Source organism: Saccostrea cucullata, unplaced genomic scaffold (assembly GCF_032062105.1).
Source record: "Saccostrea cucullata isolate Sc308-1 unplaced genomic scaffold, CSIRO_AGI_Scuc_v1 ctg168, whole genome shotgun sequence".
Classification (NCBI taxonomy): domain Eukaryota; kingdom Metazoa; phylum Mollusca; class Bivalvia; order Ostreida; family Ostreidae; genus Saccostrea; species Saccostrea cuccullata.
Window position 1 is genome coordinate 554,514 of NW_026938891.1, and position 27,911 is coordinate 582,424.

General features: G+C 33.3%; 1 protein-coding gene across 1 annotated transcript; it reads left to right on the plus strand.

Annotated features, from left to right (window-relative positions):
• Window positions 1-1,706: 1,706 nt before the first annotated feature.
• LOC134251674 (two pore potassium channel protein sup-9-like) lies at window positions 1,707-27,909 on the plus strand. Its single transcript, XM_062734079.1, has 3 exons — window positions 1,707-2,499; window positions 8,815-9,550; window positions 25,070-27,909. Exons 2-3 carry the CDS (start codon window positions 9,268-9,270, stop codon window positions 25,870-25,872), a joined length of 1,086 nt encoding a protein of 361 aa, XP_062590063.1. The 5' UTR covers window positions 1,707-2,499; window positions 8,815-9,267; the 3' UTR covers window positions 25,873-27,909.
• Window positions 27,910-27,911: the final 2 nt, after the last annotated feature.

The following is a 27,911-nucleotide window of genomic DNA, read 5'->3' on the forward strand; positions in this document are numbered from 1 at the left end:
TACAATGAAACATTAATGAGATCATGAATTCATTTAATTCAAATAATATAAATACCTATATTGACTCTAAGACCAAAAACTGAAAGGTCAAGGTTGACCTTTGTTCTCTCTGCATCTGCGTAAATTTCACTTTTGTCAGCCTCTTTTTTTTTCTTGAGCGTGGTATTAAAATTCTCTGAATTTGATATAGAAATAGATCTGAAGGAACGATTAGATTTTAATGATAGTATCTTTGGTATAAGTTAAAGTATATTTAATTCTTTAAAGTATTTATATGAGTGATTTCGTATCACGACAGCTATCTAAATGTGTTTGAAGTAAAACAAAGCTTTAAACTTTGCAGTGACTTTTTACTCTTTTAATAAATTGTAGAAAAAAATCTAGACAGATGTGTAAAAGATACGGAATAAAATAAGATCTTTTGCTAATGTCTACGTCTGCTCCGTGTGGTAGTAGACGTCTGTCTTCATTGACGATATTTTTGGACGAATCTGTTTCACAGATGTTCCATGGAGTCGTACATATCTGGCGATGTCTTTTTCTCTCAAGCAGAAAGCGAATTTCATTAAGAAAATCATTTTCTGTCAGAATTTTTTTTTCAGAAGTAATCTATATTTAAAGTATTTGCGTCAAAGACGGATGTCTGTCATTATTAAGTGGTCAAGCATATCGATCTGTGAATTGAGTATGAATTTACACAGGTGTTTTTGATAATCATACCTTGGTTTATGCATATTCTTTCTAGGAATAGTATAAAATTCCTATCCCAAAGCAGCCGTTTGTATTGTTATTTGAACAATGCATCTTATTCTTGTGGGTTGTAAATGATAGATGAGATTTTACAAGGCCATTGAGAGGGGTATAACAAAAGAGCACCAACTGCTACTAGCGTAAGTCTCGGGGGTATCCGAAAAGTCCAAACAAGAATTAACAAAGTCAAGCAAAAAACACCAACATCTGGTGTTCTTATGGAATATTCATGACACCAAATCATTGCATAAGTTTATGGTTCCACGTAAGGAAATTACTATAATTTATCCCATATTCATTGTTTTTAGCTTTGAGTACAAATAGAATAAAAATATTTTACATAATGATGAGATGAAATATTAATAATGAACGTCTGCCTTTCAAGAAAAGTGTGGACGTCTGCAAATTCGCATAGAAAATAAGATACATGAAGAATGTGTGCTAGTATTCTTTCATTTTGTATAAGTTTCTAGTTTTAATTAATGAAAGAGATTAGGGCTGTGTATTAAGAGATTGGATCCGCCTCTAATGGGTAAGAACCGCAAAATTGAAAGGACAAATACATCAATCATAAACAGTTTTACAATGCCATTTTTGTTAAAGAACACGATGAATCAGAAAGATGCAATTCAATAAACTGTGCTCGAAAAGACATTTGAGGTCGACAGTTCTTCGTAAAATATGACAACTGTGTTTTGACCTCTTAGACGCAAAGAAAAGACATCCTTGATGATTTACACACTGGAGCTGTAATATCTTTTTTTCGGCGGGCTGATATTAATCCCTGGGATATATGGCAGATAATTACCCCGAACAAATCGAATTTGAGCAAAGTCAAAAGAAGAATCTGCACGAAGATAGCTATAGCCATGTTCCTGCTAAGTGTAAGATTTTATATCCCAGCTGATATCATTAAATTGTCCTAAATTAGTGTTCACCATTGAGTATAGATTTTTCAATAGGAATATTGGAGAATGCCCGCCATTGTCATTTTACTACGACATGTGCGAGGAGTAGGATCAATATTTCGCTATGTCCGCGCGCGCATCTGGAGTTTTTAAGGAAGGAACGTTAGCGAATGCTACATATAAACAGTAGTGATACCTATGTCAAGTTTACATACTTATAGCTACGGACTGTACCACGAAAAATCAAGGTATAAAGTATCTAGAGTAATGCATCATTTTAACTGTAGCGCTCTCCAGTAACCGCAACATCCCTTCCCACCATGTATAATCGCGTTACTGATATATGTGAAAGTCGGACATATGGCGAATTACTGGGATGAAATCATCCATGTGTGGCAATTTCAAATGATGATATTTCGACAGGAAAATGGTACGCTGTCAGCGGATCTCTTGTTAAAGAACAGTTGAGAGTAAAATCAATAGGGAAAACATCATTCTTTAAAGAGACAAGGGACAATTAGCAGAGCGCAGGGGATTAGTACCATATGATCTGAAAAGCTTAGCACGGGATACAAATTAGTAGTGATGTTAGATGAACCCTTGTTTTGTGGACGTCATTCATCATTTTGGGGGCAGCGCGGTTGGATTTTGCACAGTGTCCTGGATTAATCTTGCACCATGTGCTTTACTTTCCTTGCACTGTGTTCGCCAGTTTAAGCCTCTGTGGTTTCTATCTCTAACAATCAGATTTGCTCATCTGATTTGCAGGATATTTTCCAAATTTAGTCAACCGGCTTTTCTCTGCCCAGGAATTACTTATCGGATATTGACACTGAAAAAGGTAAGTTTCTTCAGAAAATACTATTAACACGAAGACGAGTTTAAAATAGAACATCTTGGTGCTCTGTTTCAAATGCAAAGGGATTCCTATTGATGAAAAGCGCGTGCGATTTTGTTTGTATATAATCAGGTAGCAAATAAAACATATTTACATAGGTCTTTCATCTGGCATCAATATGTTTTCACTTAACTGACACACCATTAACGTTCGAGTAAACACACGTGAATAAATGTGGTCCTTTATACCGTGTTTTAAAACATAATTGATATAAACAAAACCTTTTCCGGTCAGTTTAAACACTGAAGCTGTCAAGGGTAAATTTGATATGTTTTTTTTTTTTTTGGTTAATATTGCACAAACTTCTGCGTTTTTTAAAAAATATCGCCCAGAAATAATTTTCAAGATGTATGATATCTAACGGCATGATGTCATAGGTATCTAAAACATTAAAAGATTCTTAGATATTATCAAGGAGGCGTGTAATTAGGGCATAATTTATTTGGACCTGTGTATGATTTTAGATATGCGAAAGATCGGCAAAAAAGATAATGAAGATAGTTCCAACAAAACTTTACACTAATGCTGTATGGGTTATTTTTCATTCAGTGCACTTCATAACATAGAAATCTCAATGAAATTTGTGGCCTTTGCCGCGCGATCAAACAGCTAAATCGTTTATTGTCGAGACTCAAAGCGCGGAGAATTTTCCTACAGCGTGAAGGGATTATGCAATTTAAGTACTTCCGATAATTATGAAATATCAAAAATTATTTTCATATTTTCCGCCTTAGAGAGGGAAATACGCCAGATCAATAGGTGTTCGTTGCGGGTGTTGAATAAAATAGAGACGCATCAATAAATCCAATGTTATTCACCGTGAATTTTGTCATCATACGTGCAATCGTAATATAGAACAGAAAACGGTAAATTTCATACCTTTCATACAGATAACGTGTTGAAAAGGTAGCGGTGATGGGGGAGGGGTGTTAATATAGGTGTATTTAATTAACTTTTGCATAGAATATGATATAGAACAAGAAATGTTATCCTCTGACAAATTATTATGATAAAAAGTTTGCAGTTAAGATGACACTGTATATGAAAAGAAAGGAAAATCGAGATATACAAGAAATGGTGGGCTTTTTTTAAAATTTCAAATATGCGTTAAAAGTAAAATATGTTGTTTAATTGTTTTGAACTGCAGGATGAAAATTATTAAACCGGAAGGACTGACTGTATTTGTAAAGGGAACACTAAACTACTCAAGTATTTTTTAAGAGGGAGTTATTATAGTAATCTGTAAATGATGGACTTCTTGTACATGTAACCTTGGGGATGTTTTATTGCAATACGGCGGTTAACACCGGTATTTACGTCTCCGATAATTCTATGAACATGTAACGTTCTTTTCTTCTTTCTTAATTTTACTACACCGTAAAACATTTTTTTAACGAAAAGGAAGTGTCATGTTGTAAATTTTGAATTTGCCGGGTGGCAGTAAATACAAAATTTACATGTTGTAAATTTTGTATATACTGCCACCCGGTAAATTCAAAATTTACAACATGACAGAAGAAGGATGTACATGTAGTTTTTTAAACAACTTTATGACTTCTGTAGTGTTACTCTGTTGCACAGCGCTGTACTCTTTTTAAACTTGTTCCATTTGACCTTGATGCTAGACTAAACGTCTTTGTGATATTACTCTACAGATTTTTCTGGCATTAGTTTAAAGGAATAGTCTCTAAGGTCTGAATGAGACATAATTATGATACACTTCCCATGTCCTATCGTTCTGAAAAGAAATTTCAGCAGGGAATTAATAACCTGTTCAACCTGTGTCGTGTAATCAATTAAATTAAGTGAAATATAATCAGTTCATTTGTATAAAATGAATGAAGCCATTTCCGACGAAAGTTGTATTAACATACTAGCAATATTAATAGAGAAAAATCAATTCCTGGAACTGAATTCTGTCTACTGTCCGTTTCAGTGTTGGGGATCCTCTTACAGCACAGGCTTATCACATCTGTGAAAAACAAACCTAGACGAATTCGAACCTAGAATATAATACTTTCCCCTCCGTGTTAACACACTTCCCTAACCCTTACCCTAAAATCTTGTTCAGACCCAGTCCTATATCCCTAACGCCAATTCTAATCTAATTCTTTTAAATTATGTAAAGTGTGTAATGGAGTAAGGATTCGTGAAAAGTCCAATGAACATTTCCTATCTTAGAAAGCATTTAAGTAAATTATTGCGCACTTTCTGGGACTGAATGTTAGAAAAAAAATATTAAAATTCATTATTTGTTTTAAGCTAACAAATGTTTTTTTTTATTGATGAATTTTCCATTTTAACGATTTTTAAAATTAATTAAGTTACTTATGAGATTAAAATAACAGCTCCTGTAAATATTGATTGATTTTTAAACAACGTTCTAGTCGATTATTGATCTGTCTTCATCTGTGCCAAACAGAATCGGAAGATTTAGGTTGTTTGGTTATTAGAGCAGATCTAGTTTACATTGCATAACTCGGGTGCATTTACCTACAGGAAGTCAGTTCTCAGATAATATCGATCCCGATCTGAAATGTTCACCTACAATTAGTCAATTAACTTTACCCAAGAGAATTTAATTTCATGTTAACAGTATCAATTGTCCGTAAATATCAAGCTTTAGCCTTATAATACAGCTCGTTGATAATTAACTTTTTATGACTAGAACCGGAAATAGCTAAGGCTCTTGTTTTATATAGGATGATAAACAGTAACAAAACTTACACAGCGCCTTTTAATTATTTATAAACTGCTAATATTTCAAATATAAATAATAAATATTGTTTTGTGAAAATTGGTTGTTTCCTTGTACAATACATCATAAGTCTAGAACGTGAACAAAGGGATCAGATTAGCTTACTAAAGCTTAGTCATGCTTTTGATAAAAGCCTGTTCCCTCGTAGTTCTCCACTGCTTTTTGTTTAGATATATGTATACTGACTTGGTCATGACAATTACAAATAGTAACAATGCAATTGCCTTATCAATTTTACATTTGTATTTTTCATGTGGGACTGGGGTCGGTTGAGACTGATTAATCTTCGCAATGAAGAACATTTTGCATTGTCACTACTGGGAAAATAATAGTAATTTCACAGCGAAATGAAGGATTGTTTGCTTCTTTGATTGTAGCTCATTCTTAAAGTTTGCTCGTTAGATCGAAACTCGCGACAGCAATGACCACTTTGAAGTGAATGAACTCTCTTGGAAATCAGGAAGCAATTCGTTCTAGCGAAGTAAAAATTTTGTAACGTGTACACTGTAATTATCTTGACTTATTATTTCTATATATTTACAAAAACTGTTTTACTATCTAACTTTAGAATATTATTCGGTTGGTATCAACCTTTGAAAGTCTTGCTAAGTGAATTACTAAGTATGTGCTGGACACGTGAGCCCAAGAATCCGAAATTACCGAAACCGAAGTCGCAACATCGTGAAAAGCTTGGCTTGGTTAATAGCTAATTAGAGCAACAATAAAGTTGTTATAACTACCCATTAATACTCAGTAGGGGTCGAATTCATCTGTTAATATCAGAAATACGCTTGATCTTGGCAGAAAATTATACCCGCTATCGGTGTCGGGTAGATTAAAGTCGCATAAAAACCCTTCACAATGCATACCAAAGGATAATCATTGCGCTGTATGACAAAAGCAATGATTCCACATGTAGGGCAGTTTTCCTGGAAAATATAAATGTCTCATATACTGTATGAATGTTTTTGTGTTGTTTCTCTAAAGGAGATACAGGTAGTACATTATACGAATTATGTAACGGAACCTATAGCCATTCCTTGAGATGTGGCAAGAAAACATTCAAAGTTGACAATTTATCTATTCAATGTTATTTTTATTTTTTATTGAAAAATGTGTAATGTTATGGTTTGTTTTTTTAATATGAAATTAAATATCTATATCGCTTTTTTGACCAGCAGTGCCTAGATTTTTTTCTGCTTTAAATTTTGAACTGTCTGAGCAATCGATTAAACATTTCCCATTTGATTTAATCTGGAACCCCCATCCCCAGATATAAATTACTGATACACTATATATGAAAAATTAGCAAAACAAGATCATTTTATGAGTGTCATCATGACTTTGCATGTCTTAAAATGATTATCCAAAAGACAAATGATGTGAGAAAACCCTACATTGAATCCACAGGGGTTCATAGAAAAATAAACTCTGTCTAATTTGTTTATTCATCGACATTAACTGAGCTCTTGAAGCATTACTTTCACAGCTAATGGTGATTGTTCCCAAGTGATAAAAAGACCAATCCTTTCCTATTTTATACTGCTGAAAAATTAGTTCGTTCTAATCAATTTTTTTTTTGAAATTCAGAAATCAGCATAGACCTCATCCAAAAAATGGGGATTTACAAAATAAATTGAAAAACTGTATTGTTATCCTCTTGGTTATTTGGTGATTTTGGTACTTCTGTTCTGGTGGTTATGTAAAGAATTACAGAATATTTCATACTGAAATATGCATTTCTTCAAACATCAAAATTCATCAAAACTATCCTATTTATTTAGCAAAAAAATATCCTTTCATGTAAAATTACAAGATGTGTATTTTGAAGGATTCCTTTTTTAATCGTAAAAAAAGGCACACGGCATGGGATGAGATAATTATACACACTGTCCTAGATGGTTCCTTCTAATGGCGCCTGGCCGTGGACTTCTGCAGTAGAATTAGAGGAATTGTTCTTTGTGTTTCCGATGGCATGTTCTAGCTATAGTTGTCCTTTTTGTGACCTTCTTAAGTGGCATCTTGTTAATGATATCTGACAATTTCTTTAGCGTTTAGTCTAATCATGTTGACTTGATCGCAGCAATATATCCTTTTTCTCAATTTTCTACGTTTTCTGTATCTATATCGTCATTTTCTCAATATGAATTTAATTCTGAAAAGTTTGTTTGGTTGGTTTTTAACAAAGAGTAAAGTTGATCTCTTTATTTAAAAGAAATATTTAATTAAGTAACTAAGAGTTCTAGGTCGACGCCCAGAGACAACGAAAGATCCGGAAGAGCTAACGAACACGTATTGTTGGAAATGAATGTAACGCCAAACTTTAAATTTCGAACACCAGCGATGAATTGTATACAAACGAGGAAATATCCCTTGTAGGTCTATTCACTTGTTCTGACTTTTAATTTCAAACTACAATGGTTAAAAATAATTTTATAATATTGTTGACTGTAAGTTCCAGTCTTTCACTCCAGAGTTAATCCATGTAGTCCAAGTTTTAGCTAAATCTCTTCCGTTGCAATGATGTGAGCAGTTTTCATGATGACAGAAGACTCATCTATGATGTAATAAATAAGTAAACGGACTTGATGAGACTAACACTGACATAATCTTTCCATATATGTAACTAAGCCGTCTATTTTTACACAGAAATAATGCGATTTACGTATACGGTGTACACATCAGTGTCCCCAGACTCCGTAATTTCAAGTAACCTACATTATCCACGTGTATTTGTTTAGTTTAGGCAAATCTATTTTTATGTCTGCGGGTGTGACTAATCACCCATAAAGACAGAGGTTAAGTATTTTTCGCCCATGGATGATGGGATATGGTTAACCAGAAAACAACCGTGGTTCCGTCAAATTTCATTTTGTGATTTACATGAATTATTAAAGAACATAAAACCCTCGTCTGATCCCTCCGTAACACACAAGATAGCGATTTATATCGGAGTGTGGTTAGCGATATCAAGATTAATGAAAAATGCATGTAGGTAATCAATCTAAGCCCAAGAGTGATTTGCGCTTCAAATACTGTTTTCCTTTAAGTTTTGTAAGTAAGTGGTGATTTTTTTTACTGTACAACACCGAGAATTCGGTTTACGTGCGAGACACGTGTTTACCTCAAATAACAGTTCCATTGATCCGCTTTACCTGTATTAGAGAACCGTAATTTTTTATGACAATATGTGTGTGCTAAGACGAAATAAATGTTTAACAATGTCTTAATTATAGCTAATAACAACTAATTAGTATGAGTTTGAGGCGTATTTATTTCTTATGATAACGTATGCACATGACACTATATGGAAGAAAATCACGCAATACTGTACTCTGTGCACGCGATGCAGTCATCCATACTTTATCACGACAGTTCAGTGGTTTCTAGCGGCAAAAATCAATGCTTTGAAAATGAGTCTTATACACTTAATTGTTATCAATACATTATACTTTTAAAATATCCAATACCCAATTACACCTTTATTTTTTATTCTACAGGGTATAATACAGACAACATAAAAAGGATAATTCTGCCTTCAACAAGATATCTCTTTTGCAACATTCCATAAAAGGGTCACCACAAGCCGCTTCCGTTTCTCATCTACCTCAACATTCCTCTTAACCTTAAAGTGTACCAGTTTATAGAATACCGTTTATTACCATAAACCTAACATTCCAAAAAGGCAGAATCCTACCATAGAGAAAATGTTATTTTAACCTGAGGATTTAATTCTTGGAAAAGGCAATCCTATTTCTTATCTCCGAAATTTACATGTTTGTCAATTTCTTTGTGAGGTTAATAAAATGAAAATATTGTGTCTTGGTTCTTTGAATCATTGAAAATTACGGTGCTCTTGTGGAAGTTTTGGAAAATGGCGAAATGAGAAAAGACCTCTCCCCTGACATGAGACTCTGAAGTTTTGGCGCTCTCTCGGACATGGCTGAGAGGCGATGAAGAAGCAAAACGTTCGGACTTTATCTCTCATTGTTTGTACCTTCACGTATCTCTTGGTCGGAGCCGCTGTCTTTGACGCCCTGGAATCGCAGAACGAAAGTGACGTCAGGAGAGAATTAAATAGCGAGGAAATGATGCTTAGAACTAAATGCAATATCAGCTCAAAGGCATACGAAGATCTCAGAACCATCATATGGAAAGTACAACCTTACAAAAATGGTCGGCAATGGAAATTTGCTGGTGCCTTCTATTTCTCTCTCACAGTCATCACTACAATAGGTAAGATTTGATTTTCTCAAGTCCCGAAGCGAAATAAAGTTTGCATATTTAGGGAAGTAATTTGTTTGAAAGAGTATTGCTGCTTGCTATTCATTGCTCAAACAAATATTGCTTTTGCATATTTCCCCTGAGGTTATACTTTAACTTGATTACTGTGCTTTTCTGTACACCAAATTGCGCCATTCTGCAATTGTAGACTTGCTCCAATTCAAAAATGACACGTCAGTCTGCTTTAGATCATAAACTATACGAAAAACTGGTTTTCAATATAGGGCACGATTGTACATGTATGAACCAAATTTAATTTGCCGAAAATATAATTAATAAATGGAAATGCGTATGTTAAAGAACAGTTTGCAGAGCTCGTCTAGTCGAACACGTGGTGATCTGGTTACCAGTTTTTTCTCTCAAAAGTAGGTCAATTGTTTCAACTCATTTCATTTTATAGGAACAATTTTGAACAGAAATATTAAAAAATGAAATCTTGGGACCCACGCAGACAGTGTCGATGTTATGATGATGCTTCGGAAGAAATACATCTTAAATGATGATTTTTTTTTGGGGGGGGGGGGGTATTTATGCAGGATTTTTAAATTTAACTATGTATGCTTTGTTAATTCCTTTCTTTCAAGTAAATAATTCTTAAAATGATCAAATATCTACAATTTTGTGATCTCAAACATTTAACTGTGTTTCAGTAAACTGTAATAAATATCGATATTACATGCAGTTATAGAAACTAAAACCTGGGATCAAGATACAGTATTTCTGGGATAGCCTATGGCCTCTAAATGTTTCAATGCATTTTCTCATGTGCTTTTCAGTACTGTTGTAAAGATTCGTTGTTTTATAGTTCCAGGCATTGTATTTTGTCCTTTTTTTGCGACGAAAAACAAATTATATGCATCTGATTCGTCAACTGAACCCCTGAAACACAAATTTGCTTTATCGAATCCTGAAACAAATCAGTTGCATTGGACTGAAATAATCACATTTTTTTAACTAGAAACAGAATTCTTGTCTTATTCATTCGATAGTAATTTTGTAACAATTTGTCTTCGATTAAATTATATTTTTAAAAAAACATCTTACTTTTCGTATCGACAGTATTCGTCATGCTGTTGTTTGCTTTGATAAACCTACCCATAAAAGTTGACATGATTTGTTAAAAAATCTTCAGTTAATATGGAAGGCAGAGATCCTTTCGATTTAAAGCTTAATTTTAGTGCATGGCCATTCTATAAATTCTCAAAAAAGTCTCCGATAAAACATGCAGCAATAATACTAAAAAACGCAAATGCATATTACATAACATAATGCTGTAAATGTAAAAGTCGTAGAAGCTATCAAATTAAAGCTTCCATCTGATTGTGCAAAGTGTATTACCATCAAACGCAAAGAGGCGTCAGTCTGGAAGTCTATAAGCAATTACTTTCAGTTGTTATTATTTACTGTAAACTCTCGGAAGTGAATGTACATACAAATTCTCGAGGTATCAGCAGTATCGAAACAGTAAAATACACTTAAATATAAATTAAGGTGCTTCACTGTTACTGGCGACTAGAAATTGGCCTTGTTTTATCTCTCAATTTTAGATTTTCTTTTTTGAAAACAAGGACACATAAGAAAACATAGGGATAATAATTGTTTCTGTCCTATTTTGTAAGATTGTGATTTAAAATATTGTATATTTGTACCTTATTTCATTTCTTAATTTTTTTTCTTTGTTTTTGGAAATTTCGTTATTCCCATGTGTTGTTGCGTTTAAATTAATAGCTTTGAATAATTTGTTTCAATAAACCATTTTTCAATGTGAACATGTGTCGTATAAGATGTGCTTTATCATTTTTGCCAGCAAGGTTTAACGAGGGATTGTCTATTTTTGTGAAGATGAATCGAAATTTTGAAGACAAAATTAGATTTATTTTATTTTTATTTTTTTTGCATTGAAGTAAGATTTTGAAGCATATCTATAAAATATGCAATGTTTAGAATCTCCTAAGGCAAATATAAGCGCTCTCTGTTTGGACATTAGTTTTGTAGCGATGTGAAGGCATGTACAGTATTTGAAAAGCAAGAAATATTGTTCAAATTAGATTGTTGGATATTTTTTTAACTGAAGCAATATAATTTTCCCATGAATCAAACCAGAAGCAAGATCGATTACTGTTTGTATTTTTTCTGGCTATTTTGATAAGATGTTCCATCTTCCCAGTAACTCGTGAAAATCCGTCCAACTTCCTTTTTCTGTCTTAACAACCAGAGTCTGGGAACAGCTCGGGGGCTTTGTTTGTTTGCGAAGCACGATTTATAGATAGTTTCGCGTCTTGAAAATATGCTAAAAATAGGGATATTTTCCAGAAATTGTCTTGCTTAAGATCGATTTCATCTAAGATTAGCATTAATTCACCCTCAATATTTCGGTTAAACGCCGATCTGTTTGCAAATATATCTGGTATTTGTTTTTGAATTGACTTCACGCAGTAGGTTTTTCGTCAATGCTAAAAGCTGAAGAAAAGCACTGTTAGTTCATCAATATTTGATAAAACAGAACACCGCAATTTCTACATGGTTTAATTAAACAGCTATCGAAAGTAGTGTCTTATCGGTTTTCAGTTGCGTGATTTATTTTTCTTTGAGTTTCCAAGCCATTACAATAAACCTGAGATATTCATTCATGAAATTTTCAATGATGAAAGTAATTGACACGTTAATATAAAGATTTTTTAATTAAAAAAAAATCTTTTATTCCTTCATTAATATTAACCCCCTCTTCTTGCTATTTTTGCATAGTTGCTACGAAATCATAAAATATGGAGAAAGTGTTATCTTTAGTTGGATGTGGATAAAGGTGTAGAAATCACCTGGGGGAAGTCACCTGGGGTACACCAGGAATAGCTTCTAATAAGATTTTAATCTTTTAATCTGTTTTAGTCGCATCACTTTATCATCTTGGTTTTATATTTTAGTCTTTGTCCATAACGGTCATGGTTATGGTTAAAGACTAAAGACTAAAATATAAAACCACAATGCTATATACAGTTTTGCATTAATCTGTTTTTAGTTATATGTATTAGTATATTCTAATGATGAATAATAAATTTCGTGTGATGTACACAAATAAAGGCCTGCAAAATAAAAGAAATATTACAGAACCTTTGCTGTTAATAAGTACAGAGATTACCTCTTAATTAGAATACTGTATTTGGTAGCGCCCTGTGTAATGCTCGTCGTCTTCACGACCCGTGACATCTTTATCGGTCATTAACGGACAATAATTCTGTTGAAGACGCTGTTTACACCCGTGAAAAAATGTCATCGTGTTTCCATCGATGTGAGCACGTTATTACTTTACCGATATGTCTTGTAATCAAGTCAGTATGACATTCCGATTAAAACCGAACCCTGGGTTGTGTTTGTGGACCTTCACTTGGCCGTTCATTAGATGTTTTACGTACAATATCAGACGTACTTTAATTATACATACACTGTAGCTCTGACACTAACTACTGTCAGGATGCCTGTAAATGACTTTATTTAATCTGACAGCTCACTAAGTAATATTGGATACACACAACAGAATCGATTGACGTCCACAATGGACGTTGTATTGCAGATACTATTATATGGCTTTCATTTCACCTCGGTACAATAATTTGAATGTTTTATGAATGAAATGCAGTTTCATTCTTTGTTTCAAGATATTTGAGATAGAACCAATGTTTATATGGAATTTCAAAATGACCCTATGAGGACAGAATTATACACTGTGTGTTATTTGATACAAGTATTTTCGTCTACAATGAGCTGCGATGGATTTCTATTGTATGTACACTGTATGTTGAATTTGATATCTTATTAATAATTAAATTTATGAATCATATCCTATTTTTAAACAGTTTCGTTATACGAGGGCTGTTCAATAAATAATGTCCTCGGTGCTCAGAAAGAAGCAAAAGACGCTTTTCAATGATTTATTCTTCATGATTTTGCTAATTAATCTCTTTTAAGTAAAACACATCTCCGTAACATTTTTTATCCAATTTCTGATCGTTTGTAGAACACATTTTTGGGTATGACCCTTAGTATACTGGTCCCATGATTTCCCGAACTTGTTTCTTCCTTCTGAAAGGTGTTTTTTTTTCCAAGTTTGGAAATAAAAACAAGTCAAAAGGTCAAAGATCTGGCGAATATTGTTAATGTGAAAAAATATTAACTTTCTGTTTATCCCAAAACTCCTGAACTCTTCAGGGAATGCGGGTTTGGACGCTGTCTTGAAGAAATTCAGTGTAGTGGATTCCTGATTATGGGTCCTTCCTCTAATAAACCTTTTGATTTTTGGCCAAAAAAGTGCTTTCTAGACTCCCCCAGAAATTAAACTGTCTCTCCGAATACGATTTTGAACAACAATACCACTAATGTTTAAGAAAATTACATATAAATCTGTCTTTGTGCTCTTGCATACCTGTGCACTTGTCAGACATTCGCCGTTTTTAACAAGTACATCTTATGGTAAATTGTGTTTTTACGGTTTTAAGCAATAGATTCATGTTTCAATATCTGTTTGAAAATAAAACAAACGTGGATAACTACAATTACTGATATTTTAAAATAATTGTTAAGACTTTCGTAAACACTGATTTTTCACTCATTTTTCAAAATATAGGGTGATCTTTGAGTACTAAGCTTTTTTACCGTCAAACGTTTCTTAAATACAGTGTAAACTACCCCCGATGTGATGTCTATCAAATTTGCTATGTGTCTTAAAGTCAATCATACATCATCAAATATTATTTGTTGAAATTTGGCGAACAGTACATAAGTTGTTTTAATTTTTGTTGGCAAGGAGGGTACCCATTTTTGATGCCCATTATATAATTTTTTATCATTGAAATCCACCTGCTCTTTTGTCTATAAAACAGGCATTGGTTGCTGTAAATGTCACATATTTCAGTAAATATTTCTTTGGGATTTTTAACAAGTTTTACGGCAGCTTTAATGAAGCTTTTATTTTCACTCTAGTTTACTGATTCTTTACCATTCATTTATAATGCAGTGTCTCGAAAAGCCCTTATTTCCCAGCTTCTCACGATGAAACTATGTGATGAAAAGTAGTCACATAAACTGTTATAAATTCATGAAAGATTCAATAATGAGAGAAATTCAAGTTTAATGTCATATGATATCTGTAATGTGTGTCATATAGTTCAGAACATTATTTATTGAACAGCCCTCGTACATATAAGGACTGCACTCCATTGGATTTCATATACGTAGTTTACATACATCAGTAGCATGGAAATGTGAGAATAAACATGGTCATTACATTGAAAAATAAAATATCAAATAACACTTCGAACAAATTCAAAATTCGTCGACAATATCAGTAGATGTTTATAATAGCAGGTTCCTCCTGTCTCTTCATGCTACTTGCACGGATTAGAAATAAAATGATGTACGAGAAACAAATTACTATTATATATGTTTGTTGCCTAATAACATTGAACAGAACGGAGACTGTTAAGCTTTTTGTAAAAACTAAAACCAATCCCATCCCTAAAGATCTTTGCTATAATTAAAAGAATTTATCCTTATTTAAAACCTATTATTTGGAGTAAAAAGATATAATATATCCTTAACAATTCCTTCGTTGTAATTAAGACCCTTCGATTTCCTTACTGTTTACTTTGCCGTTTTTGCTCTGTTTTCTGTTAAATATTTTTAAAAAATTTCCCTTTTCATTTTAATTTTATAAAAGACTCAAAAAACCTTCGACAAGTTCCTAGATAGTCCATCCTCTTGAATAATGCACAGTGCATTTTGATTATGCATTCTTCACCTCTGTCGACAATGAAAGATATTTTAAATTCAGCAATTTTAGGGGGAAAAGAATCTTATTAATAAAGTTAATATAACCAAGAATCGACAACAAACACTATCCACGGTAAATATTTCAGAAAATGCAGAAATACTTATCAGAAAATAAATCTTTTTGGTATCCTTTAAGAGTTTGCCTCTATCATGCACTAATAGAGATAAAATCTCTAAATTCATAACTTTAAGGTCCGTCGGAAGACCGTTTCGTTCCTTTGCAACAAGCTTTGCTCTAGTTTTACTTAAAAGTATCTACAGACTTGATTAATTTTACTCATCCAATAAATGAACAAGGAAGTAAATCTGTTAATATATAAATTAAACTATATAATTTAGTCATTATATAGGGTATTACTATTTATATGAACAGAAGACTTGGCTTATTTGAAGCCTTTACAAATATGGAACTATTTCTCAGAAAAATACACAAGCGCGTTTATAAAAACATTTTGGTTGGTTAGTTGGAAGCCTGATATCTAAAAACTTTAGTCATGCACATATGTTTCATCACTGTTAGAAAATTAGACTGTTTAATTGATTCACTTTAATTCGTCGCCTTGTTTTTCATTAGACTAGCATTTGTGAGCTCATGTACAACCCACTTAATACAATTCTTTGCTATTACAATGCTAGCAACAAATTGGATGGTGTACATATCTTTCGTTGTAGGCTTTTAACAGAATTTGAAGTACACTGAAACTAAACGCAATAATGTACTTTCTCGATAATTATTTCTTTGACAACGATTCCATTAATGATAAATTTCCATGGTGATGATGAAGTACAAAAAGATAATCCTTGACTGTTTATCTCGTGATATGCATCACCAGATATTAGAAGACAATCGAGATTATCCGCGTAATCAATGTTCAGTAGCCTGTAGGGGGACCCAGTCATGATAGTTTGGTGTACTGGTACGTACGGCAAGCAGTCAACAGAAACTTTTCAGATCATTATACTCAATTCAGTTCAATTTATTCTCACACTGAGTAAGACAAACAGAGAGAAAATACAACAACAATATCAAACAAAATACACGATGAGAGAGTGTACAGTTTACATTAACCTGGAAGGTTAACTCTCTTAATAATTATATTGATGAATTTTACAAAGGTTATTGATGACGGATACCTTTTTACATGAAAATTGAAAACTCAAAAACACTTGGTCGACTTGTATATGTTGATGGTTTATACAATTTACTAACACAAACAAACCCTTAACATTTACAACATATACCCATTCCAACAATAAGATCACCTCGTGTTAACATCTGAGTAAAATATAATTTTTACAAATTCTGTAAGGATCAAATTGTAGCGATTTAAGAAATGCTACATGTAGGTTACTTCGTTTAATCGACTAAAAAACAAAGCACAATAAAAATTATATTATACAATATAATTGGATGATTATACAATATAAATGGTTATGCAAAATTATACAATACAAATTGAGAAATATACAATACAACTGAAAAAAGTTCGAACTGATTAACTTTTGACATGCCAAGAAATAGCAGTGCATCATGATGAAATTGATTTTCTCTGAATTTCATGAAAATTCCATGGACTTTTTCTTTTGCATATATGCTGGTAATGACTTGCGAAAAAATAATCAGTACCTGTGATAATTTTTCTTTAATCTATAATTGCACATAATCAAGATTTTCTATGATACCAATCGGCATTGTCTTATCTCGAAGGAACCCCTATATACATGTATATGGACAATATATTCTCTCAAAGAGTTACATGAAGTGAGAGGTTAAAAAAAGTTTGCAGAGCTTATATATGACGTAAAACAGACGCTAAATCATCATAAACAGTCAAAAAGACCAATTGATGGTAAACAACACTGAACATAGAATAAACAAACAATACATTGCACAGTACACAACTGGGCCAAGGAAAACAGATTTACCGTTAGAAAGAGGGTACTGAACATGTATTTAGATGATCCTTGTCAGAAACTAACGAGGAAGAACATGTAATCACGAACGTTAATTAGTGTGTGTTGTTCTATTAATTAAGCTTATGAAAAAAGGGGAAAATGCCAACTATCACTGCTCTACGACAAACCAGGCTTCCAGTATCCTGTAGCATCTCAGAGACCCTTTTTGTTCTGTTTTCTGATATGTCATTATTTTAGGTATTTCTGCGATACTTCGAAACTGAATGATTTTATGCTCTCATTGCCTTGTACAGCCAAGGCACAATTATTTATGACCTGTTATATATCAAGCGAACCCAGTGAAGCAATTACGAGATCTTGATAATAACATTTCGCATTTTATTGCAACTAAGCAATAACGACTGTGTTCTGTATTGTTTCGCAGATGAGTCCCGCCATAATTATAACAGATCTCCAAAAAAACGACCATTTTGCATGAAAAGCGGCTGGGTAAAAATTCTTTTTAGCGCGAGGCAAACTTGCTTATGTCGTGTTCAGTATTTGATTTCATCCATAGCATCTTTGATACTTTACTATTTATTTATTTCAAATATAAAAAAAATAAGATATTTAAACTAGCAGAATTTTTTAAAAAAATTATTATCCTATTTAAAGCCAAGAGTATTTTTAATGATGATAAAATTCTGGTTCATGATACGCCTTTTGCTGTTGTTTTTAGCAGATTCGTACTTGGCTCTAGGATACCATTTACTGTTAATATCTTAATATCGAGTTTAAAGAACTATTAAACGAAAATCCAGATTTGACTATTGATTTTTTGTCAAAGGTTTTTAGATAACATAAAACATAACATTTAATTTAGAAACGGTGTCGTTTTCTTTGAAATACCCAGTTCATAAAACTGAAATTTCAAGTTTAATTTAATTTTTTTTTACTGTAAAAAAACTTATTTTATTTTTTAATCCTGAAATTATTTGATCTATACATAAAGGAATCGTCAACTTAAAAAAAAATGGACATGATATAACAACAATCTGATATTTTAAAACATCCCGGTTCTAACTTCAAAGATTTTTTTTTTATATTAGCTTCAATACACAGTGCATGCAGTTATCTTAATCCACGTCAAGAAAGATCAGAAAAGAAGTGTTTGATTGGTTTCTTGTTACTGAAACACCACCCTGTCATGTGATAAGAAAGAGTGAATACAATGAAAAACTGTATCTATCATGTTTATTTGCAAGTCTTCTGCAAGATAAAACGTTTAAGAAGGATATATTTTATTACAAGCGTTTATATAAGAAAACATAAAACTTATCTGACAATAGACAAACCGTTGTTTATTAGCTTTCAACCCATTATAGACTTTAATTGAATAATAGCCCACCTTCGTCTGTTTCCTCCCGACAAGGGAGATCAGACACTGCTGTCTTCAGTGCATTTAATCGTCTTAATCTTGATAATCCGACTCAGATGTCAACATTACATATTTTTTTCGTTTGTTGTGAATATTTATGGTTGCACGTGCTGGCACGTACTCCCTGCACGACCTTCTTGTGGGGTATATGTGAAAGCGTAACGACCCAGTTTCAACAAAAAGAATCTGTTGAGTGATAGACCAGAAAATTATATAAAATAATTATGCTGTGTAACTTGCTCATATTTGTAAAGTTACTTACTATTAACATGTACCTCTTGAATGATAAGCAGTCAAATCTCGTTATCTCGAACTTGAAGGGACCGAGGAAAAAGTTCGAGATGTCCAATGATTCCTGATATCGATTGTTAAATACTTAAAGAATAAGTGGTTAGGACTTCCAAATCACTTCGACATATCCATTGTATATGAGATATCAATTTTCGAGTTACTGAAGTTCAACTGTATCTCGAAAGATAATATCTTTACATCATGGTAGCCAGTTTTCCTCTTCCTCTGAATAGTCGCCCGCGTGGCGCAGTGGTTAGAGCGTCTGCTATAGAGTCGCGAAGTAAGGAGTTGATCCTTACGTCGCGGATTCGAATCCCACTGTGGGACGTGGAGACCGGTCTTTCGGATGAGACCGTATAAACCGAGGTCCCGTGTCGCAGTAGGTGCTGGCACGAAAAAGATCCCTCCCTGCTCAATGGCCCTGAGTTCCGAGCATAGGACAAAATTTGCAGCTTTTCACCGGCAAGTGTTGACGTCTCCATGAGTAAAAAATTCTCGAGAGGGACGTTAAACAATATAGAATCAATCAATCAATCTTCCTCGGAACATCTTTGGAGACCTATAAAGTCAAAGCATAGTTTTCACTTAACCTACAACTTGGCATAGAAATTTTACTGAATTTTTATACTCTGCATATCTGTCTGGATTCCTCTTTTTTGTCATCATCTTCTTCTTGTTTTAAAATTTGATCAATTTGACATTCAAAGTGCATTTCACTTGGAGTGAGTGACGTAATCAATAGCATAAAATAAAAAAATGTCAAATAATTCGGTTAGAAAATTAATGTGTAGCATAAACCATCCGAAACATCGTAAAAATCAAACGTATTCGATTTATGTCTGAGCATAGGTTAACATGATAAATGTAGCGACAAGAGAACTTTGCTTTTAACAAAGCATAGTTATGGCACCCCTGTCGAGTTTCTGGCTGTTTGGGGGGAGACGTACATTTGTACCTGCACCGATTCGGTGCAGGGTTTGTTTATTTTGTATATTTTCTTATCTAATGAAACATCCTTGACGATCCATGTTTATCTTGATCCGTCAGAACCACACTGTTAGAAAATCCGACCATTTAAATAGAGTGGTTGGTGTGCAATTGTTGTAAGGGGTAAATGGGTGTTAAATGAAATCCTGAATGATTTATGGTTTATATATGGTTTATAAGAGCTTACCAACAAAACCAAATCTTTCAAAGTAATATGAGAAACATATATTTCTCTTAACTTAAATTGACACATTTTGTTCCCCGCTTTCGCGAAAGCGATGGGACGTTAAAAACTTTCACTTGGTCATAACTTTGAATGAGAAGAGATAGGGTTTTCAAATTTCACATGAACATTACCTATGACGAAATCTTTCCAAATAAATATTATTTTTGAACCTGTGACCTTGACCTTGACGTTTGACCTATTTTTCAATTTTTTTGTCCCCCGCTTTCGCGAAAGCGAGGGGACATTAAATCTCATTCGTCTGTCCGTCAGTCTGTCAGTCTGTCCGTCTGTCCGTCCGTCACAAAAAATTTAACCTTGCCCATAACTTTTGATTTCGTGGAGCTATGACTTTCATATTTCACATATGTATTCCTTGTGATAAGACCTTTCTTTGGGTACCACCAAATTTGACCTTTTGACCTTGACCTTGGAGTTTGACCCACTCTTACACAAAAAAATTCATACTTTTACTTTGGCCATAACTTTTGAATGGTAGGTACTAGGACTTTTATATTTCACATATATATTCTTTGTGACAAGACCTTTCATTGGATACCAACAACTTTGACCTTTTGACCTTGACCTTGGAGATTTCCGAACTTATGAAAAAACTTTAACCTTGACCATAACTTTTGAACAATACGGGCTAGGGCTTTCATACTTCATACATGTAATCCTTGTGAGAAGGCCTTTCATTAGATACCAAGAACTTTGACCCATTCACCTTGACCTTGGAGTTTGACCTACTTTTTAAAAACTATGACCTTTGCCACAACTTTTGAACAGTAGATACTAGGACTTTCATATTTCACATATGTATTCTTTGTGGCAAGACCTTTCATTTGATATCAACAACCTTGACCTTTTGAAGTTGACCTTGGAGAATTTTCGTACTTATGAAAAAAATCTTTAACCTCTACCATAACTTTTGAATGGCAAGGGCTGAGGCTTTCATACTACATATATGTAATCCTTGTGAGAAGACTTTTCATCAGATACCAAACACTTTAACCCTTTGACCTTGACCTTGGAGTTCAGTGATGATTTCTAAATAAATGATATATGAAAGGGGGTTCATATTACACACAATATGTCATTAAAAATGACATCTCACCCACAAAGACACCGAAAGCGGGGGACCACAATTCCTTGAATTTGCTTGTTTAACACTACTTTAGATTGGTCACAACTTTTGATAGAGAAATGATACGGCTTTTATATTTAATATGTTTATTTTTATCTTGTTAATATACTACAATGTAATGGGCATGACTCTTGACCCTGTGACCTTGAAATTTTACCTATTTTAAAAAAAATGTTATCTTTCCTTATAACTTTTGATTGAGAGGAATTGTGGCTTTTGTTTTTGACATGTGCATTTCCTGTGACAAGATGTCTCCGAGAATGAAATTATTTTTTACCCTTGACCTTAACTTATATGTTTGACCTAATTTTAAATTTTACTTTTGGTAATGAAGACCTGAATGGTATATGATAGGATATTCACATTGCACATAATTTGTCATAAATAATGCATCCCATCCACTGAGACACCAAAGGCATGTGATCACAATGCTTTGAATTTTTTTCTTCAAATTATTATTAAATGAACTTTTCAAGAAAAAACTATACATTCCATAGAAAGGTTGGTTTATCTTTTTCAACACACATATGCAATGTTTTATTCTATTGTACATGTAATCGAAGTTGGCAACGTACCATTACAAAGTACATGTAATCATGTGATCTGTTGATGAGTGACGTATCGAGGGTAACAAGGTATGATTACGTCATTGGGGAATTGAATCGGAATGTTTCTCCTCCCTCAATTCCATTGACAATACAAAAATAAAAAGAGAGCAGGGTTTGTCATTTAACACTAAACAAGTGAGGCAATTATGTCCGTTTTTCTGAGATAGACAAAGAATAACTTTTTTTTCTTCGCCATACATCTGTTTTTGTCATAAAGCTTCTGATCTATTAGACCTGCGGCTATCATTGATCATTTCTTTACTCTCGATCAATGGCTTTGTAGTTCGATTTACAAGTCTCTAGTTTTGCATCGAAATTAATGATGGAAGCCGACAAACACACGTGGTTTTAGCTGTTCCACGTGTCTAATCTCGTATATCCACGCGAATTCCCGTGCTGAATGACGTCATTGGTCATGTAGATTTAAGGCTGCTGGCCACCTTATGCACATTTAGCTACGTGATATATCTCACTGATTTATCAACGATGAAAGAAATGATTAATGAGGGAAAAATAAGTCTTCCTTTTTAAAATATATATCGCTATTTCACATGAATCTATAAAGACCAGCTATTATCCCGTTCAGATAGTCTGCTGAGTAGACAAGAAAACTGCAGAGATTATCTACTTCAGACAGATTGCAATTTGGTGCATTGTATCAACAATGCATTTATTATTTTTCCAAGAATATCTACCCGGTACGTAACTTATATAACAGGTCAACAAATAGTTCCTTCACATCACCTTTGGTGGTTTTATTCGTTGTTATATTAATTTAAAAAATGTTTTTAAAAAATCAAATCTATAACCCATAAGCTGAAAAAGTAAAAAAAAAAAAAAAAAAAAAAAACCAATTAGTATACATGCGTGTATATAAACGATTAACTGGTATGCTTTTTAATCAGTCAAATAATTGCCGATAATGGATTTTGAAACGCTCAAAATAAATACACGTTAGTTCCCAATCTTCTGAGAAAAGAATAAAGACAACTAATTAAAAATTTATTTAATTTTCTGGACAAATAGACAAAAATCTGAAACCTCTTTGATGGAATCTGTCTAGTAACCAGAATAAGGCATCTCGGAGAGTAACCAACTCAAAGCGTCTCAGAGAGTAACCAGATTAAAGCGCCTCAGAGAGTAACCAGGTTAAAGCGTCTCGGAGAGTAACTAGGTCAAAGCGCCTTGAAGAGTAACCAGGAAGTAATAATCGGCGTAGCAGGATCTACGAGTAACATCGTACAGCAACAACAAAATTGTCAACACAGCGGCGGTGAACATGCAATATAAGAACAAAATCAGGGTGGCCCGCATCCTGTTTCGTTTATATTTGATATATAGTGCAATATGTTTACAAAGACAGAAGGAATATTGAAAACGTCTGTTCTGTCTAAGCATAAGTTAACAATGAACCACATGAAACTTTTATTATCAATCGTCAATCATCGTATTTATAATACACTGTAAAGCACAAAAGTACTATTACCATGGGGATAATGGACATTTTATTTTTTTTTATCAACCAATCACATTACCGGACATTACCGATAATCCGCATTTGGATTTAACTTTCATTGAAGTATGATTATCTTAATATCGCATACCTCATAATCATTTTCCCATGCAATTTAACGGTGGACAGAGCTTGATTCATAGCCTATTTATGTAGGGAATTTATTTTTGTTATATGGGGTTTGGCGATAATTTTTTTTCGTAGTATTGCTTCTTCATTTTTTGAGTTGGTGAACTCATTTCAACCTGAGTGTGCTATTAATGGCATGTTATATGCCCACAGTACAAGGAAAAAGAGGACGACTTTTGTACGACATCTGACAGAAAAATGGCTTCCCGTAATCTAATTGTCTATCTGTAATTGCGTTCATCGAGTGAAGGCATCCAGAATGCTTTTTTCTTGTTACTCGGAGGGATGTCATAATTGTCGAGGAATGGAGTTTGAAAATCTGTGATGACACATTCGCCGAAAGCTTCCAAAGATCAAGAGGATATTCCACATAACGCTTATCGCGCGCTTTGCACGTGGTGCACTTTTTTCGAGGAGTCCTTCCATTGTAATTTTAAGCAAACCTCCCTAATATAAAATTTTATATGTTATGTAAAGAACGTTCAATTCTCTTTCATCAACAATCGATTAAGTACTCATAAAACAAAAGCTGTTTGAAGCTACTTTGAATTTCGTTTTGGCACCATTTTATTTTTGTTAAATAAAATAACCTCATGGAAATAATACTTAGGGAGACTGGTATTGGTGGCCACGCCCAGTGTTCTCTCGGACTTTTATATACTCAAGAACGATTTAGGCAGAAATAAATTTTCGAGACATTTAATACCATAGCCCGTATCTCGTCAATCGGAGGGGGGAAATATTTTCCTGTTAATTATTTTGATTTATCAATTACAAAATACAGTATATTGAACGATGATGGAAACGTGTATCAATAAATTATTGAAGACACGAGGGAGTTGTTTGCTATTATCGGTATTTTGCAGGCATTGATGTTTTATTTGCTTATAACAGTTCAATTTTGTCGATTTAATTAATTACTTCTGCTCAGATTTAATAGTCGTAGCTTACATTGTGCCATCCATGAATGGTTTATGATTGTTTTCACTGAGTGTTCTATTTGAAGAAATCATAATTCCAGATTTTTTCCCTTAGTCGCTGTATTTCTTTTTTTTATCATTGAATATATGTTTGTTATAATTTGGTCCCATTGTTTGAACTACTAGAAAATACAATTAATATTTTTCCAGGAAGGCTTGACCTTGTTTCAACGTGCTATATTTATAATTGGTTACAAATATACTTATACCAATACAGTTCAGGTTTATTTTGTATTTACATCATATTAACACTACAAACATAAAAAAAGTAGGCTTCGTTTTATGAGTTGGAAAGATTAAAAAATTGCCTCGTAGAGGAACAATTTTGTTTATCTAATTTATCGAAGTTTTCCTCTCATAGACACAGGGGAATTTATCCTCGTTGTTTTACATGAAATATCAGCCATTTTTTTTTAAATTCCAATGTCTTTTGCAGGCTATGGTCACAGCACCCCTCAGACGGACAGCGGGAAAATCTTCTGTATGTGGTACGCTCTCGTGGGGATTCCCCTCTGTCTCATCATGTTCCAAAGTGTCGGCGAACGTCTCAACACATTTGTGACGTTTCTTCTCAAACAAATCAAAAAATGCTTCAGGAGAAAGAATTGTGAAGTTTCGCAGACAAACCTAATTATGGTAGCCTGTATTTTGTCTTGTTTATTTTTGACCGTGGGGGCAGTTGTTTTTACGTACTACGAGGACTGGTCGTATTTAGACGCCTTTTACTATTGTTTTATCACGCTTACCACTATTGGATTTGGTGACTACGTGGCTTTACAAAGCAACAATGCGCTGCAGGACAATCCACAGTACGTGACTTTTAGTTTGATATTCATTCTCTTTGGATTAACGGTCATCTCTGCAGCAATGAACCTTTTAGTATTAAGATTTTTAACGATGAATACCGAAGACGAACAAAGAGACGAGTTAGAAGCAGCTGCGGCTGCGCAGACTGCAGTACGATTAGAAGGTGACGTCATTACTTCCAATGGCAACGTTGTGTCAGGTGCTCAAGAAAATCCGGAATTAAATGACGTCACGTCCGTGTGCTCATGTTCATGCTACAATCTGCGGAAGAATAAAAACCGATACACAGTAACTCGGCTTCCAGGGAAAATTTCGCATCTTTTACCGATGCACAGTGTCAGTTCTGGCAAGGACGATAACTTTATGTCAGACGTCGAGTCCAATTCTGTCTTACATTTTCAACATATTAATTCAAAAAGGGCATCGGTATAAAATTACATTTGAAGACTTCATATCACAGGAGAAATTGAGTGGGGAATACTTTATTATATATTTTTACATTGGTACTGAGTTGTGTGCGAAAATTATCCAATTATCATTATCATATCATGTATCCATTCAACCAGATTCTATTTTTGCATACTTAGTATGTTGACCTTCTTTATTATATTGTAGAATGTATACAGAGAATTGCTGACGCTTTGGGGGACGGTTGCGATTGCGTACATAACACGCTGACGTGTAAATGTTTATGGACAAACGTGTATTGCTCTATATTTACCAATATCTTATTAAATTAACGGTCATCACCAGGATTTCTATTTTTAGACAAATTGTCGTTGACCTGTCGGGATATATAAGTACATGTACTGCACTTACAATGATAAAGAAATTATTTTGATTAGTATGGGGATAAATATGCAAAATATCTATTAATCCAAAATGCTTTTATTATTGCCATGGGAATACACATTGTAATTGCACTCAGTGGGTAAAACTTCGACGATACATATGTGCATTTGAATATCTTTGTATACAGTAAAAATACAAAGTAGACAAATATCTCCCAAAAAAGTCAGTTGATAGGAAAGAATCAATTGAAATTGTATTAATGCTCTCCTGTAATTAACGGCGGACTTTGGGAATAAGATATCCCCCTGTAGAATTTAGTATGACTTCCTGGTTTTAAAATGTTTACAAACAGCGTGTTTAAAGAAAATGCCAGAATTAAATTATTAAAAAGTATCTTATTCCTTTATAAATGTTTTCGAAACACCAATATACGTAGCTTTCACGTGTGTTTCACAAACTTTTGTTTCTATTTACCTTTTTGCAAGTTTTTGCCTGACTGTTTATGAGCACTAATTTTCTCCAGTTAATATAATACTCTGCGTTTTATTGATATTTATATATATTGCAATATTCTTTACTGTTCGTTAATTATGAGTGGTGGGGGATGATAAATTGTTACAGCAATAAGTGTATTGTGTGAGAGCAAGTCAGAACTGAATGACTGAAACGTTTTTTTTTTTAAAATATGTTCTTGTTAAATTAGTAGAAAGTAGAACTGTTATATTTGTGTTAATGACATAAAAAGGATAATTAATGATATTTTTCAACAACGCCATATGTATCAAATATATTCCTTTACTTCGATAATGTGAGCAGTTTTTATTTCAGAGGGACACGTGATTCAGTTCAAAATTACTAGTATTACATCTTTTGTCTTTGATCATTTTTTCGATCCATTGTCATTATGATATTCTGTTTCTTTTGAACTTGGTATTCGTTGGTATGTTGTTTCTATTTTCATTGTGACATATGGTATCCAAATGTTGCAGACCTTTACTGCTATAAATCAAAGAAGAAACACGAGTGAGATGGGTAAACAGTACTAAACGTTGTTCATAAATAATTCTTTATGTTTGTTCATACCTTCATTAAGGATATGATGAAAGTTCCAACATACGAATAGTTTATGTTCAATACGTCGGTCATTCCTTTGTTCTAACTTTGATTAGAAGGATTATATTTTAATTCTTGATATGAATCATTACAGTGAATTTTTATTCTTAGTTTAGAATGAAACTTATGATGCAAAAATATAAACACATTTTCTTTTTAGGACGGGGTGATAATTTAAATGGTATTTCCATATGAGACCTATCCGAGTTCAAAACTGTATATCTCATTAAAGGTGATTTTGCAGTAAACGTTTGTACAATTTATCTATAAAAATATTAAAAAGTTCGCCAACTTATTTCATTATTTTCCAACAAAACCAATATGTTATAATTCTAACCAATGAAGAATTATTTAGATGAGGAATTTTAATATTGATCTTCTTTTCTGACCCTAACTTCATGAAAAATATTAATAATTTTGTCTGTGATTTTTATTTATTGTTAGATAAACCTCGTTTCCTCAGCGGAATTTTGAAATGTGTCCTTCTTCCAATACCATATGTGTGAATAAGGGCTGAACTTTTTTCATATTTTTTGAAATCAAATAAATTTTATACAAAGTTGCTG

What these genes read in the sequence shown, in the direction of transcription:
- LOC134251674 (XM_062734079.1), top strand. Translation starts at nt 9,268, where the DNA reads ATGAAGAAGCAAAACGTTCGGACTTTATCTCTCATTGTTTGTACCTTC. An exon ending in CACAGTCATCACTACAATAG is followed by an intron (nt 9,551 to 25,069) that starts GTAAGATTTGAT and finishes TGTCTTTTGCAG; the next exon opens with GCTATGGTCACAGCACCCCT.